Below are 23,430 nucleotides of genomic sequence, written 5' to 3'. Positions count from 1 at the left end.
TTTCTTTTGTGACTTAATTTTAGTTATTTATGTGTAACAAATTGCATTTTATTTTCTTTCTTCCTTTAATTTTACACATTGTTCGTATTTTCCCACCTTATTTTAAAATCTACTATTTATGTCGTTTATAACTTAGTTACACGAAAACAAAACATTTTTGAAAGAGCAAAAAATATACAAGTATTATCATGTTGTTGTAAGATTACGAACGAACACACTATCCTAATTAATTGACTAAACTCATGAGCTATAAGCACACCTCAAAGTACACTTTAGAATTGGCGGTATTGTGTACAGTCTTTCGTTAGCTTCAAGTACTCTATATTTGAAAACTCCGCCTGTATAAGTTTGTCTTACGTCACTAGCGGAGGACCCGTGGGGGCAATGCATGCTTCTGACCCCAACAAGATGCCTTTGTTACCACCATATTTTGGTATCTACCCCAAGGAATTCATACAAAGATGCTACAACTCGTGAAGAATATATGATGCGTAACTAAAGCCACTATAAATTTGTATTAATTAGAGTATCTGATATGTAACTACAATAAAATAAGCATGCATGTTTGGTTGATGTTTGGCTTAAAAAGAAAACTATGGAGCACTATAATTTTGTTTTCAATCAATGAGGTTGGGATTCGAATCTGAAACCTCTTTCAACATTAAACATTGGATGAAGAAGAATCGGAAGGTCCAAGATATATAGAAAATTAAATTTGAGATAAAAAAAAATTATATCTACGTCAGATGTGCATGTAGCCTAAAATATATGTGAAGAACCAGTATTTGAGAACTTCTTTGTCACGCCCCCATTGCTACAAAATCATGACTCCACCGCTGCTTACGTTGCGGGTCCCAAGCCCGGATAAGGAGGAGTGGGAATGCGTTAGCTAGTCAACAGTCGGCACTTTGTTCTTCACGTCGAATGCCTGTGATATAATTATTTGTCAATTAATTCCCAAAATTGGAAGAAAAAAAAAACTTCAGTTTGTTCACATTATTTGGGAGAAAAGAGTACAAATTCAAAGGCATAATCTTGTTCAAAATATACCAATAAAATGTTGATATTTTTTTGTTCCTTGTAATGAACGGATTGGGAGCAGCATATGTTTATGACAAATTTTGTAGTAGCAGCATTGGAAAGAAAGGCGGCATCAAGGAAATAGGTGAATCCGACGACATTACTTTAGTCTAAAGAAAGCATTGCAATTGGCATCGTCCAAATGAACAGCGTTTGTACCTGGATTTTAGTTTAATTACAGCTATGCCATTGCTTTGATGAGTGGGCTTTGTGGAAGGTTTGGGTTCGGGCTGGGGTTTGTCTTTTGGGTTTGGGCGAATGGGCTTCAGGTTTGGGCTGTGGCTGGGTTTGTTTTGGTTGGTTTCGGTTGGTATGGAGTGAGGTGGATGCGGTGACTCGTCCACAGAGCCTCTGCGGCTTGCAGAATGGCAGAGGGAAGAGGAGAGATGGAAGAGTCGTGGGTGAGAGGAGAGGAGAGAGGGAGAGTCCTGCTTTGCAAACGGGATGGGAGGAAAGACGGAGGGGTAGGGGTGCCCAAAAGTTTGGTTTTGTTTGTTGTCGACAACGGGTGCGCAGAGAGACGGCGAGGCAGGGAGGGAGGGCTAGGGGTAGGGTTCCTTCGCGCACACACACCCAGACACTTCCACAACTGACCACCCCACCTCCATTTCAGCTCAGCTCAATTCCGGCCGTTCAAATCAACCAGTTTTCCGACCCTTGAATGTCTTCAGGTACTTTTCTGTTTCTTTTGGTTCCTTATTTTGTTGCTTAAATTCATGTGATTAAAGTCTGAAAAAATACAGTGAAAAAGATGCAACTTTTTTATGGTGAATGTGATTAAAGTCTTGAATATTAGCCATGTAGTTTGAATTGGATATGTGATTCAATATTAGGTATTTAGTTTGAATTGATTTGGATATGTGGTTTATTGAATTGGAGTTTGGATATGTGCTAATTTGAATTGAAGCTCCCGTATATGGTTTTCTCTCTTCCCTCACAAAGTTAAACAAAAAGGTTGCGTCTGTAAACATCATTCTAATATATATATATATATATATATATATGGACTTATTTAACGAGTTGTTAGGTAATTAAGCTTCACACAGTAATTAGTGATGTTAACAATGAATAAAAACTGATCAATCTCCTTCCTCTCAAACAAGTTTCTCAGTAGAAACCCTCCTCTCTCACACACAAATACAAATGGAAGCAGCATCATTATTGTGTTGCCCTAAGATAAAATTAGGTGTGTGTTTTGGAAATAAAGGGAATTCGTTCATTCCACATGTTGTTGGATTTTGGTTTGGTTTTTATGATTTGTAAGTAGTCGCGATCTTGCTGTGAATCATACTTCATGCGGCTCATGAGAATCCATTTAGAATTGAGAAAAGATTAGCACATTGGAATGTTTTGTATAAAGAAGTAAACTGATTGTTGATTGCCCAAAGCCAAAACGCTACCATTAGTTATGGCGCAGTCGCCAATGGAGGGGACAGGGTCAAGGTTTCTGCCAAAGACGACGGCCTTTTTGATGCGAGCGAGGAGCCGCCCCGCCGAAAATTCAAATACATTCCGGTAATTTTGCTCCAATTTTACTTGTTTGATTGATTTTGTGATTGGAATTTGATTGATGTTCTGGGTTGTTTGATTTTTGTACTTTTTTAATGAAAGCTTTGTGGGGTTTTTTGTATTGAGTTGATGGTGTGTTTTGGGTTAATAGTAATTTAGGGTTTAGTTTCAGAGATCTTGGAGAAGGAAGTGTTTGACACATTGGAAATTATGGGTTTATACTTCTTTTTAGTTTCTTTGTGGACTGGGTGGAATGAGGATCTCGTGATTTGCATAGTCCTCGAGTCGAAAAATGAATATTTGAAATTGAGTTATGAGTTATCTTTGTTTGTCATGTTGATGTTTAGATAGAGTTGATGTTGATGTTTAGATAGAGTTGTTGGATTTTGGTTTGGTTTTTATGATTTGTAAGTAGTCGCGATCCTGCTATGAATCATACTTCATGCGGCTCATGAGAATCCATTTAGAATCGAGAAAAGATTAGCAAATTGGAATGTTTTGTATATAGAAGTAAACTGATTGTTGATTGCCCAAAGCCAAAACGCTACCATTAGTTATGGCGCATTCGCCAATGGAGGGGACAGGGTCAAGGTTTTTGCCAAGGACGACGGCCTTTTTGATGCGAGCGAGGAGCCGCCCCGCCGAAAATTCAAATACATTCCGGTAATTTTGTTCCAATTTTACTTGTTTGATTGATTTTGTGATTGGAATCTAATTGATGTTCTGGGTTGTTTGATTTTTGTACTTTTTTAATGAAAGCTTTGTGGGGTTTTTGGTATTGAGTTGATGGTGTGTTTTGGGTTAATAGTAATTTAGGGTTTAGTTTCAAAGATCTTGGAGAATGAGGTGTTTGACACATTGGAAATTATGGGTTTATGCTTCTTTTTAGTTTCTTTGTGGATTGAGTGGAGTGAGGATCTCGTGATTTGCATAGTCCTCGAGTTGAAAAATGAATATTTGTAATTGAGTTATGAGTTATCTTTGTTTGTCATGTTGATGTTTAGATAGAGTTGATGTTGATGTTTAGATAGAGTTGTTGGATTTTGGTTTGGTTTTTATGATTTGTAAGTAGTCGCGATCCTGCTGTGAATCATACTTCATGCGGCTCATGAGAATCCATTTAGAATCGAGAAAAGATTAGCACATTGGAATGTTTTGTATTTAGAAGTAAACTGATTGTTGATTGCCCAAAGCCAAAACGCTACCATTAGTTATGGCGCAGTTGCCAATGGAGGGGACAGGGTCAAGGTTTCTGCCAAGGACGACGGCCTTTTTTATGCGAGCGATGAGCCGCCCCGTCGAAAATTCAAATACATTCCGATAATTTTGCTCCAATTTTACTTGTTTGATTGATTTTGTGATTGGAATCTGATTGATGAGTGAGTTGTTTGATTTTTGTACTTTTTTAATGAAAGCTTTGTGGGGTTTTTTGTATTGAGTTGATGGTGTGTTTTGGGTTAATAGTAATTTAAGGTTTAGTTTCAGAGATCTTGGAGAAGGAGGTGTTTGACACATTGGAAATTATGGGTTTATGCTTCTTTTTAGTTTCTTTGTGGACTGAGTGGAGTGAGGATCTCGTGATTTGCATAGTCCTTGAGTCGAAAAATGAATATTTGAAATTGAGTTATGAGTTATCTTTGTTTGTCATGTTGATGTTTAGATAGAGTTGATGTTGATGTTTAGATAGAGTTGTTGTTGGATTTTGGTTTGGTTTTTATGATTTGTAAGTAGTCGCGATCCTGCTGTGAATCATACTTCATGCGGCTCATGAGAATCCATTTAGAATCAAGAAAAGATTAGCACATTGGAATGTTTTGTATTTAGAAGTAAACTGATTGTTGATTGCCCAAAGCCAAAACGCTACCATTAGTTATGGCGCAGTCACCAATGGAGGGGACAGGGTCAAGGTTTCTGCCAAGGACGACGACCTTTTTGATGCGAGCGAGGAGCTGCCCCACCGAAAATTCAAATCCATTCCGGTAATTTTGCTCCAATTTTAATTGTTTGATTGATTTTGTGATTGAAATCTGATTGATGTTCTGGGTTGTTTGATTTTTGTACTTTTTTAATGAAAGCTTTGTGGGGTTTTTTGTATTGAGTTGATGGTGTGTTTTGGGTTAATAGTAATTTAGGGTTTAGTTTCAGAGATCTTGGAGAAGGAGGTGTTTGACACATTGGAAATTATGGGTTTATACTTCTTTTTAGTTTCTTTGTGGACTGAGTGGAGTGAGGATCTCGTGATTTGCATAGTCCTCGAGTCGAAAAATGAATATTTGAAATTGGGTTATGAGTTATCTTTCTTTGTCATGTTGATGTTTAGATAGAGTTGTTGTTGGATTTTGGTTTGGTTTTATGATTTGTAAGTAGTCGCGATCCTGTTGTGAATCATACTTCATGCGGCTCATGAGAATCCATTTAAAATCGAGAAAATATTAGCACATTGGAATGTTTTGTATTTAGAAGTAAACTGATTGTTGATTGGTTAATCATACTTAATGCAGCTCCCGTTAAACCGAACTTTGTTGTTGCAGTGAAGATTCAGTACTTTGAGAAAACATGGGATGTTCGAGGTTGTAGTGATTACAAAATTCAGCAAGAGTGATATATTACTTTGTTGCCTGTTTTTGTTTTTTGGTTCCTTTTGGTATTTCTCTTAACCTTATTCTATTGGAAAGAGTTTCCAACTATTCATCCATAACGCTGGTTCTGGATGACGCCCACGTTGGAGTGTCCGGTATGGTAGTAGATGTAGGCTTCACACACGTTAATCTCGGGTATATAATTTAGTTAATTGATTCTTGATTTTAGTTAATTGATTCTGATTATAGTTAATTGATTGTTGATTTTAATTATTGACTCATGTTAATTCTTGACACAGATTTATCCCCTGCTCCTCTGTGTCCCCTCCTCTTCTTCCTGCATAGGTGCTACGTAAAAGGTACTTGTTCTAAACTTAGTGGAAGATAATGACAATACGTTCTTCAATTGCCTATGTATGTATGTATGTATGTATGTTTGTGGTTGATATGAATTTCAATTCGTGTTTTTCTTTTTTGCTTCATAAACCTGTTTGGAACAAGAAATCATAATTTGGCTACAGTGGGAATTTTTTTTTTTACGGATTTGAACCGTTTAATTCATGGATTTTGATTTGGTTTTTGCACCCAATTTGTTTGTTTCTTTGAATGCTTTTGAATCTGGCCAAGAAAATGTAGGTTCGCTACTTTGCCTAAATGGTCACAGGAATTGCTTGAAATTTTTGCACCAAATACAGTTTACTCCAATTTGTTTTGTACTCCAACACTATCTTAAATGCCTGCAGTATTTCTGGCTAGGGTTGTAGTTCATTGGTTCATGAATTGAAATTTTCAGATTCAGAAGGTAGATGTTTTAGTGATCGGAATCTCTCTGAGGATAAGTGCAAATAATAATCAGCTGTAAAAACTCGTAGCCTAGAATATGTTGTTTCTGTTGTTAATTTGTTGTTGTTGCTTTGCTGCTTAAGATGGGCATTGGATCTGCTTAAGATGAGCTAGTGGCTAGGAATCTAGATATACAGATCCAATGCTCATCTTAAGCAGCAAAGCAACAACAAATTAACAACATAAACAACATATTCTAGGCTACGAGTTTCTACAGCTACTTATTATTTGCACTTCTTCTCAAAGAGATTCCGATCACCAAAACATCTACCTTTTGATCTGCAAATTTCAATTCATAAACCATTGAATTACAAAACTAGCCAGAAATACTGTAAGCATTTAAGATATTGTATTCACGTGCTGGAGTACAAAACAAATTGGAGTAAACTGTATTTGGTGCAAAAATTCCAAGCAATTCCTATGAACATTTAGGCAAAGTAGCGAACCTACATTTTCTTGGCCAGATTCAAAAGCATTCAAAGAAACAAACAAATTGGGTGCAAAAACCAAATCAAAATCCATGAATTAAACGGTTCAAATCCGTAAAAAAAAGAAAAATTCCCACTGTAGCCAAATTATGATTTCTTGTTCCAAACAGGTTTATGAAGCAAAAAAGAAAAACACGAATTGAAATTCATATCAACCACAAACATACATACATACATAGGCAATTGAAGAACGTATTGTCATTATCTTCCACTAAGTTTAGAACAAGTACCTTTTACGTAGCACCTATGCAGGAAGAAGAGCAGGGGATAAATCTGTGTCAATAATTAAAATCAATTAACTATAATCAGAATCAATTAACTAAAATCAAGAATCAATTAACTAAATTATATACCCGAGATTAACGTGTGTGAAACCTACATCTACTACCATACCTGACACTCCGACGTGGGCGTCATCCAGAACCAGCGCTATGGATGAATGGTTGGAAACTCTTTCCAATAGAATAAGGTTAAGAGAAATTGGAGTAAACTGTATTTGGTGCAAAAATTTCAAGCAATTCCTGTGAACATTTAGGCAAAGTAGCGAACCCACATTTTATTGGCCAGATTCAAAAGCATTCAAAGAAACAAACAAATTGGGTGCAAAATCCATGAATTAAACGGTTCAAATTCGTACAAAAGGAGCAAAATTCTGATTTCTTGCTCCAAACAGGTTTATGAAACAAAAAAAAGAGAAACACAAACTGAAATTCATATCAAACATACATACATGGAATTGAAGAACGCATTGTTATTATCTTCCAACTAAGTTTAGAAGTACTTTTTACGCAGCACCTATGCAGGAAGAAGAGCAGGGGACATTGAGGGTCTCGACCGCGGCTAAGAGCAACTCCACCCTTAGAGCCCTCCCCCTGACAATCCACCTTATTGAACAGTAACTGCTTTTAATGAATAGTAACTACCATTAATGAACAGTAATTACCTTTTGCATCTCCACCCTTGGAGCCTTCCCCCTTGTAATAGATAATAAAATTTTAGTTTTTTTGTTTGTTTAAATAAATATAAATAAAAAAAAATGGAAATGGTGTTGCAGGCCCTCGGGCTGACACAAAAAAAATAAAAAAATGCCTGGCCCTCGGGCTGCAGGCCTGTCAATTCCCCACCCCCCTTGTGCTTGGGCTCCCACCCTCACTCGGGCTCTCCAAGGCTGGAGGGTTATCCACCGGGCCTCGGGCCCTTTTCTCTCCCCTGTCCCCCAAGCACTGTCCAAGGCTGGACTTGCTCTAATAGTAATAACTGAGGATGCGGTATCATGGACAGCTGTGATATTGCCTACTCAATCCACGGATATGGTCACCATGCGCTGCAAGTCTTTGCGCACGGATATTGGATTGTAATCCACGGATATGATCATATTGCTTTTGTTCGAGTCTTTATCTGCTTCTATGCGGGTAAAAGGCTTTTCAATTCCAAATGCACAACACTATTACCTTCCTTACTAGCTTGTCATTTGAGAATTGAAAATTGTTACCAAACCCGCTAGTTAGACCAACTCTAATTATTGGACTGAAAAAAAAGGCTATGGATAAACTTATTTTTGTGCTAAATTTATCTCATAAAATGAGTGAAGGATATTTGCCGAAACTTCAATTGTTACTTGTAGAAAAACCAACGACTATGTTTTTTTTTTTTTTTAACAAACAATATTATTTACACTCAGGGTTGATCCTAAGATTTTAGAGGTCTTGTACAAGATCCAAACGGGAGCCCTTACATGGCCTAAAATTTTGGTTGCTATATTTTCTTTTATACTTTTTATTTTGTATTTGTACAAATTGATATAACGCACAAGAAAATAAATAAAAATGAAACATGGTGTGATGCGTTTGTGTATCCATCTGCATCCCTTATGTTTTTGGGTTCGAAACTCCTTACTTTTTAATAGAAAAAGCATGGTATGATGGATATGTACTTATCATATCACCGTTGAAATATTACAATTGGAATCATTCTTGCTCTTTATTATCATCAAGAGTTCATCTCAAGAAAAAATTATGTGTTAAAAAAATCATTGACATATGGAATGCAAAATGGTTTTCAAATAAAATGAAAATTAGATGACCATCAAATAGTGACTAGAAAATAAATGGTTAAATAATATCATATAAGAAAAGAAAATGAGGCTTTTAATGATTATATCTTCAAACTTCTAAAATTTTAATTTGATATTCCTAATTATAGATTTATTAGCAAAAGTTATCTTTTATAATGAAAGAAAATAACTACATATATTTAAAACAAGAAAACAATAGTGTAGCTAAAAAACCCCATGGTAGGTAATCGTGCGGCACACTCTGTGACATCTTTTGCATTCAAAAATAGAGGGAAGTATATTTGGGCCTTTATTAGTCCTCAATTCTTGTTTAATACTCTTGTTGATGATGTAAATGTATCCATTTGTATCTAATAATATCTATCTACCTTTGGAGAAAAAAAAATCTCAAAACATGCCCAATATGAAATAAACACAGTTGAAAAAAAATTCATAATTAAAAATAAATGTATCTGTTTGTATTTAATAATTGTAACATCCCACATCGTCCAGGGGAGTGAATCATGTAAGCCTTATATGTATATTCTCATCTCTACCTAATACGAGGCCTTTTGGGAGCTCACTGGCTTCGGGTTCCATCGAAACTCCGAAGTTAAGCGAGTTCGCGCGAGATCAATCCCATGATGGGTGATCCACTGGGAAGTTCTCGTGTGAGTTCCCATAAACAAAACCGTGAGGTCGTGGTCGGGGTCGAAAGCGGACAATATCGTGCTACGGTGGAGTCGAGCCCAGGATGTGACAATAATACTTATCTAGCTTTGGATAAGAAAAAAAACCCAAAAAATGCCCAATATGAAATAAGCACAGCTGAAAAAATTTCATAATTAAAAATATACGCAAGGCACGGACTTGGAGTCAAGCCCAGGATATGACAATAATACTTATCTAGCTTTGGAGAAAAAAAAAACCCTAGAAAATGCCCAATATGAAATAAGCACAGCTGAAAAAAAATTTCATAATTAAAAATATACGCAAGGCACGGACTTGAACCCGTGCACAGGTAGATAGCAAAAACAACACTTGCCAAATTGGCTATGACAACTTTGTTTAATATGCTCACGTTTATAATATATATCTAGTATATTACAAAGGTTATTAAATTTAGGGGGCCCCCAAAAAACAGGAGCCTGTGCGGTCGCACTCCTCGCACCCCTTCAAGGCAGGTCCTGTTTACACTAAAATGGTGTGAGAGTGGGTTAAACCTCATAATGCGTTAACAATAATGTGATTCAAAATCGTCCTTGACAAAAATTAAACTTAAGGCCATTCACTTGCCAATAAAGAGAAATATTATTAGATCGTAGTAAATAGAGTCTAGCTCTACTTGACGATTCCTTAGGTTTCCAAAAAGAGTAGGATTTTCTCCCATATTTTTTTCCCTCCCCTTCTAATTGAAAGGTTACGGTTAAGCCACATCAACATCTTAGATTAATTTTTTATAGCAAGAAAAAAACAAAATATGAGAATATGAGAGGATGTGATGAAAAGAGGAGGGAAAAGAATCCTAATCCTTCAAAAAATTGGTGAATCAGAAAGAAAAGGTCTCAATGTAGTAAGAATCCGCGTAGACGGCCCTGATTTAGCATCACAATAGTAAAAATGAATGACCACCACCCAATCCCACCCAGACACGGAAACCATACACATGAATCAAAAACGCACCCCACCCAAATCTAGAGAGAGAAAGTCTTTGTTTTAGAGAGAGAAAGCAAAGAAACAAAGAATCATACAGCAATTCTTAAAATTATTTTATTTTATTTTATTTAATTTTAACGACGGATCGGACGCCTAACGACTCGCCAACGCAGAATCGGAGATCCATCAGCAAGATGGAGGGAGTTGGGGCCCGACTCGGGCGGACTTCGACCCGGCACGGACCGGCCACGGTGTTCACTGGGCCGGTAAGGAAGTGGAAGAAGAAGTGGGTCCACGTAGCTCCTCCCTCCAACCACAACACCTCCACCCATCACTCTCACCAGATTAACGGTTCCTCTAACGGTATTAACGGCTCCCATCTCTTGCTTTACAAGTGGACCCCAATTGCCCAAAGCCAAAACGCTACCATTAGTAATGGTGCAGTCGCCAATGGAGGGGACAGGGACAAGGTTTCTGCCAAGGACGACGGCCTTTTGGCTGCGAGCGATGAGCCGCCCCGCCGAAAATTCAAATACATTCCGGTAAATTTACCCCAATTTTGCTTGTTTGATTGATTTTTTGTGATTGGAATCTGATTGATGTTCTGGGTTGTTTGATTTTTGTACTTTTTTTAATGAAAGCTTTGTGGGGTTTTTTGTATTGAGTTGATAGTGTGTTTTGGGTTAATAGTAATTTAGGGTTTAGTTTCAGAGATCTTGGGGAAGGAGGTGCATAATGCGTGCAGCAAGTCCTCGAGTCGAAAAACGAATATTTGAAATTGAGTTATGAGTTATCTTTGTTTGTCATGTTGATGTTTAGATAGAATTGTTGTTGGATTTTGGTTTGGTTTTTATGATTTTGGTTTGGTTTTTATGATGTGATTGGTAAATGCAGCTATGAAGTTTTGAATATTTACAAGTATGTTGCGATGGAACAATGCGATAGACAAGTTTTGAATATTTACAAGTACCTATTTATACATTGTGTTATGTTAAGATTTGGGGTTTATATGTGCAAATAAGCTAGATTCAGTGAAAAAGATTGAACTCTGAAGACCTTTCTGGTTTGTCCGGCCATCTCTTGTTTTCCTAAAACCTGCATTAGTGCATGCTTGACTGAATCAAGCATCATCCGAGTGATATTGGGTGTGTCATAAGTATAACATCATGTCGCCAATTTCCAACTTGGAGAAACATTACCAATTTCATAAAGTGAGCTGGCTCTAGAAATCTTATTCTTATGGTGGATGGCTGGAGGGAATACAGATGCATGGTTTGCTTACACTGGATAGTTAGGAAAATGGTTACACCGGGAACTGCCTTTTAGTTATTTAAACGCCTAACTTCTACCCCAGTGAAGTAGTCAAATTTGAGTTTGAGATATTGGGAATAGTTATTTTTACTGGTGCGTATAGAGTTTATAACATTTGAAAACAGTGTAGAGGTTCTCTATGATTGTTCACTTTCTTATTGGATTATGGGTAGGATGGCTCTAAGATAATAATGATATTGAGTTCATTTTGATTTAAGTTGGGTAGGATCGTTAGACAGGTTTCCATCATAACATTGCCAGACAGGTTTCCATGATTGGAATGGGGTTAATTGTGTAGGATTTTATTTGATTTTGGTGGGGGGGTTTCTGTTGAATGATAATTTTATCCTTTTGACAAAGCAGATTGCTTTACTAGAAGAACAGCAAAATGAGGCTGCAGAGGAGGTTGAAGATGACGGCAACTCTGTCGATGATGAGCCAGTTGAAACACAGGCAACCCCAAAGAATGATGGTTTAGATGAAAAACCTGACATTAATGACGTTCCTATGGAAGAAAATCAGGTGAAACGTTTATGCCTTTTTATGCTTGCGTTCTTTTCTACCATTTCTTTTTTTGGGTTCGTGTAGCATTACTTTGTATGGTGGAGACACATGCTTATCATATGCGTTAGTGTGTGTGGGAACCATAAATTGGCTGTACTTTTCTGTTGGAGGTATTTAATTTACGCCTTTCTCTGTTAAGAAATTGCGGAAATCATATTGGTACTTGAATTCTAATGGTAAATCGAAAGAAGTTTGGTTTCATTTTTTTATTAACAGTTGCTTGTTTTTTTTGTTTCATTGCAGGAGAGTAATCAGGTAGTATGCCAAGATCTGAATTTAAGTTTGGGCTTGAATGGGCATGAAAACGATAACGATTCTGGTCAGAAAGCTGAACAAACCAGAAATGGTTAGTTGCAGCGACTTGGTTCAAGCATTAAGCGAGCCCATATTGGAGGTCTTCGAAAACTGGCACTCATAACCTTACAAGGAGCAGCTAATTGTTGGTGACGAATTCGGAATTCAGTTTTCCCTTTTGGCTTTATAAGTTACCTACGGCCATACAGGGCAAGTGAGTTTCAGTGGCATTCGCGTGTACTGTTAGTCTTCATTGTTTAGCTGATTGCAAATTATACCCATTCGGTATAAGATGCAAAACTTACATACTTCAACATTAAAATCATTGAATTTTTTCAGCCGGCCATTTTTGTCTACTTCTGAGATGGGACATGTACTTCGAAATTTTACTGAGGTTGTAAACTTTTGAACTCTTAAACATCTATGAAGTTTTAGTTCTTCATTACAATTTGATTAGGCCGATTATCGTTGCGAATCCATCGAGATGTAGCACGGGTCGGAAATGTTGTAGTTTCATCATGCTTGATCATTCCAATTATACAGATATGTCAGTAGTTAACTTTCCTGAAATTATGTGAGATTGGTCACTTTCATCCACTACCGTCTTCCTTCTGACCGGAAAATACAGCACTACTCTCTTCGTATATGGGAGTAGGCCGCAGCCCGCCAACTGTGCAGGAGTGAACAACAGAACCAGGGAAAGTGGGGGAGGAGGGATTACGAAATATGAACTGCCCAGATTTAGATACATGCACTGCAAATCAAAATAATATAGCAGCGACTTGGAGATAAAATTTATTAGCGAATTTGGGATTTTTAACTGTTCAACTGCCCGCTAATTTTTTTCAGTTGCAAACTGAATCAAACAGAGAAGTACAAACTACAAACTATCCGTCACCACATCAAACTCGACTATCCAGATCCCTCCAAGAAGGAAGCAACATGAAATCAAATTGAATAGAAACGGAAGGGAAGGAGGCGACATGAACTTTGGCACCCATGACAAGATGTGGTTGGTACAATTTTCGCCATCATTCTTCAGCAACTGCTGCTTCTTTCTCGGGGAAATAGTCATGCCTGGAAAAAGTAGGAAGATTATCTCATACAGATGTTCGTGTCATGATGAACACGCCATAAAAATGTTTTGATCGGTTCCAGTTAACCATTGATAACAAGCACTGTTTAGTGAACTATTTAGTAAGAGCTATCCCTTTTATCATCACCAAAATTTCATCAAAACAATTAACATTACATTGAACTTACCGTATTTTACGACTGAGTTGGTAGAGGCCTGTCCCTGCCATCGCTACGTTCACACTAAAAAGATTCCAGTTCTTCTGCAATTATGAATCGCAGAACGCAAAGCTCAAAATCCAGCAAAAACTCCATCCAGGAAAGCTCCAATATACAGAATCAAGAAGAAAACCAAAGGGCTAATCCTTAATGCATGCACTTTCACTCATCTGTTACCCCAAGTCCCCTTTTATGTTCTATTTCCACATCAAAGTACATCCATGACTCTTTTGTTCTTATGACGAATATTATGTATCTACGGTTTTGGAACTCACAAGTTCACTGAAAGCCGGTCTATCATCTAAGGAAACCTGAAATCTAATCCTCGAACCTATCTCTCCTCGGAAAGTAATGCCAAATCCACATAAGATACATTCCTAGTTCACATGATCTACAAAATTTGGTAATAACAAAAAGAGAACGACAAAAAGTAAAAGCACAAGCTGTATATGGATTCATCTCATCAGATAAACCACGCAACAATTGTCGGTATTATGTAAAACTTCACAGAAAAACAGCTATTTGACACTTCCTGGACCGAGCAACTTACCGGAGTAATGACGGTGCTATAACGGGACCAGACAACTCCGGTGCATGCAACCGCTGGGTACAAAACAAAAGCGGGAAACACATTAATTTGAGGCGAGACCAGACAAATCCACTACTGTCGTATAGAACATGAAACAACAACATATGTACAGAACAAACCTATTTGCTGAGGATATGAAAGGTTTTCTGGTGGTTTAGCGAAGTCAGCAATATTAGCTATGCTGATTCCCCATTTAAATGTGGGAGCCCAAAAGTGAACTGCAATCAAACAAATTTTCCACTACACTTGATCAAGAAAAATAAGCACAAATAATCCAAAGAATAAAACTTGAACACATTGGTCTAACGGAAGACTTGGCGCAAAACCGAACGCGCTCACGTCATACGATAGATGCAGCCATCCCACTTAATGAGATAAGGTTTGTTTGTTGTTGTTTAAACATATTGAACTAAATTCTAAAGAACCAACTACTTTTCCAACTTCTAATTTCTAGGAAAAAGCTCAATTGGGTGTCTTTATCAAAACCTAATTAACAATATACGATCAAAGAAGAAAAGGGTACGAGAAACAGCTCAGTCAATCCAACGCAGAAGATCTAAGTCTTGAAAAGGGTTGCAAATTAAAAAAAAATAGAAAATATAAAGATGCGAAAATTCGAATAAAAACATATCGAGAATAAGATAATTCGGATGTGAAATCGGAGGGAGTGGGACTCACTGGTTTTAGGGCCGGCCGGGTGATTCCACAGCGCTTGGAGCTTCGTAGCCGCCATCGATTGTTCTCTCTCTAAGCTCTGTAGCTCGCGAAAGTCAGAGAGACCAATATATCTGTTAGTGTTTTGAGATGGCCAGCCACGTGTGACTTAAAGGCGGGCTGGTCGAAACCGGATCCCCTCCTCGGCATGGCATCAGAGCCTATTGAGCAGCTATCTAGATCCTTGAAATTTAATCTAACGGTTACAAATAGAGAATTTTTTTAAAAGTTATAATAATTACAGCTGTTGGATCAAATTTCAAGGGTCCAGATAGGTTGCTTAGCAGGCTCCGATAGGGATCCGATTCCGGGCTGGTCTAATGAAATATTCTCTGTAGCAGTTGTAAAGGCGCTAGGTAAAACAGCGATTTTTTTTTTAAATTTTAACATATGATATTGCATTTGTATGTACTAATGGGAGATTTTAAGCTTGCGATAACATGTAATTTTAATTTTTTACTGCCGTTAATTTTACAAAAATTCAACAATTATCTCCATAAAACTATAAGATATATATCCACGATTTTTATTCAATTTTGCAAAGAAAACTATCATGATGATTTTTGCTTAACACTAAGTTAACTAGGGGTCTGGATTTGTTGATACAAAGCTCTTGAATTGTTCTAATCAAATACTTTTTATTGTTCAACAAGATGAGATTTTAAACTGCTCTAATTTCGGGAAAAGGAATTCGAGCTTGGTTAGAACCGTAGAAGGGGGCGGGGCACACTGCCCTGATTTATTGGCCTAACGTGCATTTGCGATGAAATGCTTATTGGCCAAAACGAACTTGAAGGGTCCTTGGTATTTGACACTGCAAATATTTGGTTACAAATTCTAGACTTATGGTTAAATTTTGACAAGTCGTCATTTAGAAAGGTTACAATTTGTATGACCACTTACGAGCGAAACCAGTTGCCATCAAAGGCATTGGAATGCAGGCTTAAGTTATGTACCATTGCTCTTAGAATTGGAGTCTCAAAAAAATTAGGGAATGGTTAACGTTGAAACTGCAGAAATCTCTTTTTTCGTTCATTGAAAGTGTTGAATATATCATTCTAAAATAGTTAGTTAGACAGTTGAGAATGTGACTATATAAACTGTAGTCTCATAGTTGTAAAGAAATTAATTCAGTATCAATACAATCAATTGTTTCTCTCTCTAAACTCTCTCTCTCTCTCAAACTCTCTGTTCATCCATTTCTCTTAATCTTCCTTCTTGATTTTCCTTTCAATTCCCAAACACTACAATGTAGTTAACATGGTATCAGAGCCACCAGGCTTACGCCATTGATTCTGGTGGTTCCGTATTTTCTTTTAGATTTCTTTGTCTGGTTTTATTTTCTCTTCAGATTTTCTTGAATTTTTCGTCTAAGTTCTTTGGTGTTTTCTTCTTTTCTCTGATCCCCGAATCGGAGACGGAAGCAGAATCAATTTCTTACTCAGTTATTGTGGATGTGAATCGACTGAGAAGGAGCGTTCTTTTGGAGATCCTTGGTGCCACCAACGCGTTCCAGGCGACTTTGTTTCTTGAAGGGTTCTCGTTAGAGTAATCGAGCAAAGGTGGATCTCCAATCATCAGCTCCTCAACGAGTTCCTGTACAAATTCAGTGTTATCGATCAACCATGGAACATAATCATCACAATTTGGTATTTCCTCTTGTTTCCATGGATTCAACATTTTCGGAGAAATTGGCTGATATTCTTGCTCAGAACCGGAGATTTTCGCAGAAATTGGTGCTTCGGTCATTGACATTTCCCCAGAAATTGGTGCTGCTTCGCCGGAATCAGAGATATTCCCATAAATGGTTCCTTCAACTTCATTGGAACCGATCACTGACATTGGGTCTTCATCGGAATCGGTGTTTTCCTTAGAAGTTGGCGCTATTTCGCTGGACCTGGAGGTTTCCTCAGAAGTTGGTGCTGATTCGCCGGAATCGGAGTTCTCCTCAGAAGTTGGTGCTTCTTCGCCAGATTCATGGTTTTCCTCAGAATCTTGTGCTTCTTGTTCGCTGCAGTCCAGAATCAAGTTGCATCGTTGGTGTTTGATGAATTGCTGCAGTAAGTTTTTTGTTCTTCCGCTTACATTGTTGAAGATTTATGGTGCTTCTCTGTGATTTGGTATACTTTCAAGATTCAAGTTCTCAGGTTTTGTTTTCGATTACTGGTTCTCTTTCCAGCATATCAACTGTTTGTGTAATTGTCTCAATGAAGGATTCTGTGTTCATTCGTGTATTAAGGCCGATTGCCAAGAGTGTCTTAGTTCAAGATTCTTTTCTAGTTCGGGTACAGATTCAAGGTTCGCATAATTGTCAGGTTCGAAGAATTGTCGGGTTCGTTCATATCTTGCACTCCATGTGTTTGATGGAGTATCGCAGTCAAAGTTTTTTTGCTTCACGATTATTTGCTCTGGGTTTGTTGATTTTTTTTGTGCGAAAGAAAACAAAGCCGATGCCATCTTTCTGCACTCTTGATTTGGGATATAAGGCCAAAGCCATTATCTCTGTGTAAGTTGTTTGTTTCCTCCACAAGGCCGATAGCCGGAGTGAAAAGTTTTGTCTCAGATATTGTGTGTTACTCCTTAAAGGCCGATAGCCGGAGTAAAGTTGTTGAAAAGTCTTGTTTGTTGTTCTTGTGTGCACCTCCATTAAGGCCGATTGCCGGAGTGCATTTCTTGTTGATATATTGTTAAGCAATTCAGGGTTGATAACATTTGAAGCAGAGAAGATACTCATTTGAAGCACAGAACTTGCTGATGTCTGACAAAAGTACTTTGAATACTGCTTTCAGCTTTTGGACGATTGGCGTACCTAAACATGGGACATTGGGTTATTTTTACTTGGCTCCATTGATTGGGTTGCTTCAATCTCAAACTGGGAAGTCCCAGTTGAGATTGAGGGGGGATGTTGAATATATCATTCTAAAATAGTTAGTTAGACAGTTGAGAATGTGACTATATAAACTGTAGTCTCATAGTTGTAAAGAAATTAATTCAGTATCAATACAATCAATTGTTTCTCTCTCTAAACTCTCTCTCTCTCTCAAACTCTCTGTTCATCCATTTCTCTTAATCTTCCTTCTTGATTTTCCTTTCAATTCCCAAACACTACAATGTAGTTAACAGAAAGCATGCCTCAATTTTAATGTTGCAGAGATATCCTTGTGCTGATTACGACTTTATGAAGAGCATAATTAGTTCTAAAGCAAGTCAGTACGATCTAATGGCATTCAGTATGCTGATTTACTTGTTCTTGTATAGATGGTGCTGTGATGCCTTCTTGGTTTGACATCCACGAGAAAAAGCTGGTCTGCTTAAACCCGTTAAGAATGTGCATAAGATGATAAGACAATGAGATAGAAACTGGCACAAATCCTAGTAACGTCCTTGTGTGTGGATTCAGTCAAGGTGGTCGATCTCTTTCTTTATGCACTCACATTTACACAAGTTACACTGTTAGAAACAGTTGCGCGTTGAATTCCTTACTGTTGGTAACTCGAAAATACAATCTTTTTATCAGGTTCCTTGGAATTGGCAAGTGTTCTGCTATACCCTAAAACTTTGGGAGGAGGTGCAGTGTTTAGTGATGGCTTCCTTTCAATTCATCTCTGATGGAACAAATAAAACCAGAAGCAAAAATTGTACTTTTCAGAAGTTTATCATGATTAGCATTCGTTATCGTGCTTCAAACTCGAAAAAGCATGTCCATCCATTGCCGTGATACCATCATCGCCATCATCCTGGGCTTTGTCCCATTCATTTGATATATTTCAAATGAAATCTAATCTTCCGTTATGTCTAGTTTGTGGTCTCAATGTTAAATTTGGTTGACATGAACTGGTCGTTTGTTAGAATTTTCGCGTGATTCAACAATCTGATTACGTATGCATGAATACATGTGCAGACACCTATTTTGTGTGGTCTCATGGGATAAGCCGACAACATGGTACATTGCTTGAAGCTGGAGAATCAGGACCCCGTTTCGTCAAACTAGCTGGTGTAAGCTGCGAGTTGAAGGTAATAAATTAATAATATGCAAGCTACACAACACTCATTAAAAGCACGTATACTCCACGTTTATGCAACTCCTACATTTCACCCGTTCCTAAACTGCACTCTTATCCTGGTCTTGGCCATTCAGTAACCAATGAGGAGCTCAATAAACCTGGAATCATGGATCAAAACTCATCCAAACAGTTCCTCTTGATGGTTTGAGGGAATGCAGAGCTTTAATCCGATTAGTGTTGAATTGTTATAAACGTGCGAAATTCAAAACTCGCGGTTCATATTTGACCATTGTGGCTTGTGTACCTTTAGCTTTTCTCGAATTGGATTCGGCAGAACTATAAGTTGCTCTTGTGTGAACCTTCTTTCACTTATCTTCCTATTATTCCCAATGGCCTTCGTGCATCGCTCATCAGGGTGCTCCCATTTGACGTATATAAATTTTTTTTATTGGAAATTTATAGATTTTTCAGATCCTACTCAAAATTTTAAAAATGTACAACGTTGTCCAACACATTGTCCGTTTTTGGATTTAAAAAAGACAGTTGTATGTTTTCAATTTCCAAGTCAACAAGCTATAGCGCAAAATGCACGTTACTAGAAAATGGAACTCGCATCCGAAACATGACATCCTACTTGCAGTGCTGTATTATTCAAACATCTATTCAATTTAAACTCCTTTTGACGCAGTCTAAATTGCATGGTATTTAAAATACTCAGGTCCTTGGCTTGTATTAACACTAGAAATCATACTAGAGATGTCAAGATGACAAATATTCTAAACTTAGCATATTTTGATGTATAATTAATATTTTTACATAACAGCATGCGATTGATTTAGAATACGGTCACATTTATATTCTCATTGCCTATTTTCCTTTAACCTTGTAGATATGGCCAAAATCGCTATGCCACTATTACAATATTATCACACATTGTCACGTGTAACAAAGCGCAATTCATTTTATATAGTACTGCATATATTCATGTTGCATGATAGTTGTTAATGATGCGGCACCGCAGATAAGGCCAAAGCTTCGACTGAGAAAGTCTTACCAACCCTAAGTACAATTAATCATATCATACTAAGTTAGTCCCACCACATCACAACCGTCCAAGCAATCCAATTCAATATTCACTCATTCTGATGAGACTGCATGTACAGATACAGTCAGTAGTCCCGCGTCGCACATGAACACTTCCCCCGATCAGAACCTAACTTTCAAAAACTCATTACATCACCCCATCACCAACTCCAATGCCTCTCCTCTCTCACTCTTTCTCTCTCTGAATCTGGAATATAACCTCAGCAAACCCTTCTAAGGCCAGAGAGAGACCAACTCCAATGCCTCTCCTCTCTCTCCTCTCTCTCTCCCTCTCTCTCTCTCTCTGAATCTGGAATATAACCTCAGCAAACCCTTCTAAGGCCAGAGCTTCTATCTCTCTCTCTCTCTCTCTCTCTCATCTCTCTCTGTTTCTCTATTTAAAAACCTCACCATCTTCATCGCCAACTGTAAGACTTTGCTTCACCAACAATTAAACCATGAAGAAGCTCTACCGAAAGGGAGCGGTTCATCCGTCACCGCCAATCATATCAGACCACCTGGCCTTTCTTCCCGCCACCATCCTCACCCTGGCGGCGGCTCTGTCACCCGAGGACAGAGAAGTCCTGGCTTACCTCATCTCCTGTTCTAACAGCTCCGTCAACTTATCCTCCTCCTCCTCCTCGTACGCTCCTCCACGTAATAGGACAACCGCCGCCGCCAAAAAGACGGCAGCAGCAAAGGGCGGCAGCGGGGGCGGTGTGGTTGCCGGGGACCACCCGGCTAGGTTTAACTGCAACTGCTTCAGGTGCTACACGAGTTACTGGGTCAGATGGGACGAGTCGCCAAATCGCCAACTCATCCACGAGATCATCGATGCTTTTGAAGACGAGCTGCTGACTGAGAGCAAAGGGTTTTCATCAAAGACTAGTAGGAAGGAGAGGAGGAACAAGAGTAGGGTTAATAATGGCTCGGGCGAGTTGAAGAGGTCCGAGTTGAGTGTGAAAAGGAAGGAGCTGGCTCAGTCTCACACGGCGGATCAAGAGGCCGGTGGCGGCGGCGGAGAGGTTGATGAGGAAGACTCGGAAAAAGGGTCAGTGAGAAGGTTTGTGAGCTTTCTTGGAGAGAGAATATGGGGTGTGTGGAGTCAATAATTATTAGGTTAAGTTCTTCTCCTTCGCTGAAGAAGGTAATTGAGCTCTAATATGGCTTAATTTGAGGTGGGTTTAGCTAATTCCATCTTCTTCATCTTCACTTCCAAAGAAAAAACTACTTTTTTTTTTTTTGGCTGCCTGTAAATTACCCTTTCATGTTTATGTAAAAAGAAAATGGGTAATTAAATTTTGACTTTTGGAGTCATGATCACAACTTAGTTTCAGTTTTTATCATTGCGGTCTAGCACTTAATTAACAAATTATGAATGTTAAAAATGTCTGCATACCGTGTGCTTTTGAATTAGATAGTATATATGGTTGGATCATTGATGCGGTATATGTTCAATGCTAATTTAGCACTGTGATAAGCCTACTTAGTAATATTTTCTTTGTTTTTTTAATCCTTAAGAAGAGGACATATTTTCTTGAGGATAAAAAGCCAAAAATGGAATACCAGATACAAGGAATATGAAGGAAAAAAGAAAGAGAGAGCCTGGAAATACTTTTGTGATTAATTTTGTGTGGCATGTGGGGAATGGACGGCTCCTTTCCTTTGTTTGTCTTTTGACTGTTTAATTTCCTCCTAGGGTTTTGACTGCACAAGTGCAAATGTGGAATTAGAAAGCTGGTTTGTTTGTATTGCAAAAATGTCGAACAATCCATCGTTTGTGTCTTTTTTCATTTTGGTCGTAACTCCGTCGTTCTTTTCAAAGCAAGAATATTTGGCAAATTATTGCCAAATTCACAGTGTTAACTGGATGCATGGGTGTTTCCGTTTCTATTAAAAAATGTCATCAATCATATACCACTACATTTCACCTCAGCTTTTATATGTAACTATGCACGACTGTCTTGTAATATAACTATCACATGGAATCCGTGATAGGTTTATGAAGTAAGTAATGATACTTTAGGTACACTACTTTGTATTTATAAAATTAAGAGAAATGTTAATGAGATTTTCTCAAAGTAAAACTCTTTATGGACTTTTTGTCACCTCACAGTTTAATGTTAATTTCTGTATCAAAATTATAAATCATTGTGTCAAAAACATTAGGTAATAGAGAGTTCATAAAAAGTGTTACTATTTTAAATCTCCTTAGCATTTTAAGATGAGAATTTTAATAGCATGAGCTAAATCACACAATAAATTAACAAAATATAGTTCTAATGACTTTGAGGAATTGAATAGAATAAAATATCGAGGCATTGAGATATGAAATTTCTTCTTGAGGGATGGAGAGGTATCGCTGCTGTCGCACTAGACAATGTTGGCATTCGGCAACACAAAAAGTAAGAGATAAAGGATTCGTTCAAAGCAAAGGATCCAAAACCCAAAAGAATCCCCCCACTCACATAATTAGACTCTATTAACCCTCTTTTCGTTGCTCTCCAGGGCCATTGATTCTTTCCAAGGCTATTAAATTATGCATACCAATTATTTTCTTCTTATTTAGCCCCTTTCCTTTGTCGACCGAGTTATATTCAGGCCGCTGGTAAATTAATAATGTTAAGAATTTTCCTTGATCTTCATGCTCCGCTTACAAAAGAAAAGAGCAAGTGCTGCTGCAAAATTAATCACAAATGAATACATGTTTCAATAATTGAAATTAAAAATTATCATTGTACACTTGTCTATTGTGATTGAATTTCAGCAATACTTGCTGCTTTTCTTTCAGCAGCAAAGCATGGTTTTACTTTATATGATGCATGCTCAAACTTTTCATCGTCTACTTTAAGATTACTGTAGTAAACACCAAATTGATGTTTATTGTTTGATAATTACAAATAGAAAAAAAAGAAAAAGAAAATTGGTGGTCTTTCTTTGTTTTTTGGGTTGAAAACTTGGTGGTGTTTCAATTGAGTTGAATTGCATTAATCCTTTTGAGGGATCGCTTAAGACAAAGGGAAACAAGGTAGGGGAGAGTTGCAGATTACCAAACGAAAAGAAAGAGGTTATCCATCACTTTTGTGGATTAGTTTTGTTAATTCCTTTCCACTTAAAAATATAATATGGAGAAGCATTACCCCAAAAAATCTAGATATTAAAAAGCTTCGTTTACAAAAACTAGGCCAAGTGAAAAGACAGATCATGTTTTTGTTGGTAACTTGTGTAGAAATATTCCGAGTGAGAGTTTGGATTTTAACAACGTAATTAAACAAGAAAATCACTCACTTTTTTTGAAGCGTAAACCCTAACCTTACGATTTAGTATACCAACACATGAAGACACTTGTAAGCATATACCACGTACGTAC

The 23,430-nt window shown here is 37.6% G+C and overlaps 3 protein-coding genes and 2 long non-coding RNA genes across 5 annotated transcripts; 4 read left to right on the top strand and 1 right to left on the bottom strand.

Moving 5' to 3' along the window:
- Window positions 1-1,488: 1,488 nt before the first annotated feature.
- LOC139188373 (uncharacterized) lies at window positions 1,489-7,501 on the top strand. The gene is made up of 2 exons (XR_011571772.1): window positions 1,489-1,751; window positions 7,292-7,501. It is a non-coding gene; the product is annotated as an uncharacterized lncRNA (long non-coding RNA).
- LOC139188374 (uncharacterized) lies at window positions 4,440-5,212 on the top strand. The gene is made up of 2 exons (XR_011571773.1): window positions 4,440-4,568; window positions 5,091-5,212. It is a non-coding gene; the product is annotated as an uncharacterized lncRNA (long non-coding RNA).
- A 2,698-nt stretch (window positions 7,502-10,199) lies between the features above and the next one.
- LOC103412551 (uncharacterized) lies at window positions 10,200-12,825 on the top strand. The gene is made up of 3 exons (XM_008351095.4): window positions 10,200-10,750; window positions 11,883-12,041; window positions 12,327-12,825. The coding sequence occupies exons 1-3, from the start codon at window positions 10,403-10,405 to the stop codon at window positions 12,432-12,434; spliced, it is 615 nt and encodes a 204-aa protein (XP_008349317.3). The 5' UTR covers window positions 10,200-10,402; the 3' UTR covers window positions 12,435-12,825.
- A 292-nt stretch (window positions 12,826-13,117) lies between these two features.
- LOC103429725 (mitochondrial pyruvate carrier 4-like) lies at window positions 13,118-15,097 on the bottom strand. Its single transcript, XM_008367854.4, has 5 exons — window positions 14,938-15,097; window positions 14,379-14,477; window positions 14,221-14,273; window positions 13,641-13,714; window positions 13,118-13,454 (listed from the first exon to the last, which is right to left on the bottom strand). The coding sequence occupies exons 1-5, from the start codon at window positions 14,990-14,992 to the stop codon at window positions 13,409-13,411; spliced, it is 327 nt and encodes a 108-aa protein (XP_008366076.1). The 5' UTR covers window positions 14,993-15,097; the 3' UTR covers window positions 13,118-13,408.
- A 5,155-nt stretch (window positions 15,098-20,252) lies between these two features.
- Window positions 20,253-21,386, top strand: LOC103422479 (uncharacterized). The gene has a single exon (XM_008360541.4). The coding sequence runs from the start codon at window positions 20,519-20,521 to the stop codon at window positions 21,170-21,172; it is 654 nt and encodes a 217-aa protein (XP_008358763.3). The 5' UTR covers window positions 20,253-20,518; the 3' UTR covers window positions 21,173-21,386.
- Window positions 21,387-23,430: the final 2,044 nt, after the last annotated feature.

Source organism: Malus domestica, chromosome 10 (assembly GCF_042453785.1).
Source record: "Malus domestica chromosome 10, GDT2T_hap1".
Taxonomy (NCBI): domain Eukaryota; kingdom Viridiplantae; phylum Streptophyta; class Magnoliopsida; order Rosales; family Rosaceae; genus Malus; species Malus domestica.
Note: the sequence above shows the minus strand (reverse complement) of the source record. Positions and strands in the feature narration are given on the sequence as shown.

What these genes read in the sequence shown, in the direction of transcription:
- LOC103412551 (XM_008351095.4), top strand. Translation starts at nt 10,403, where the DNA reads ATGGAGGGAGTTGGGGCCCGACTCGGGCGGACTTCGACCCGGCACGGA. An exon ending in GAAAATTCAAATACATTCCG is followed by an intron (nt 10,751 to 11,882) that starts GTAAATTTACCC and finishes TTGACAAAGCAG; the next exon opens with ATTGCTTTACTAGAAGAACA. An exon ending in TTCCTATGGAAGAAAATCAG is followed by an intron (nt 12,042 to 12,326) that starts GTGAAACGTTTA and finishes GTTTCATTGCAG; the next exon opens with GAGAGTAATCAGGTAGTATG.
- LOC103429725 (XM_008367854.4), bottom strand. Translation starts at nt 14,992, where the DNA reads ATGGCGGCTACGAAGCTCCAAGCGCTGTGGAATCACCCGGCCGGCCCT. An exon ending in TTCATATCCTCAGCAAATAG is followed by an intron (nt 14,274 to 14,378) that starts GTTTGTTCTGTA and finishes TTTTGTACCCAG; the next exon opens with CGGTTGCATGCACCGGAGTT. An exon ending in ATAGCACCGTCATTACTCCG is followed by an intron (nt 13,715 to 14,220) that starts GTAAGTTGCTCG and finishes TCATAATTGCAG; the next exon opens with AAGAACTGGAATCTTTTTAG.
- LOC103422479 (XM_008360541.4), top strand. Translation starts at nt 20,519, where the DNA reads ATGAAGAAGCTCTACCGAAAGGGAGCGGTTCATCCGTCACCGCCAATC.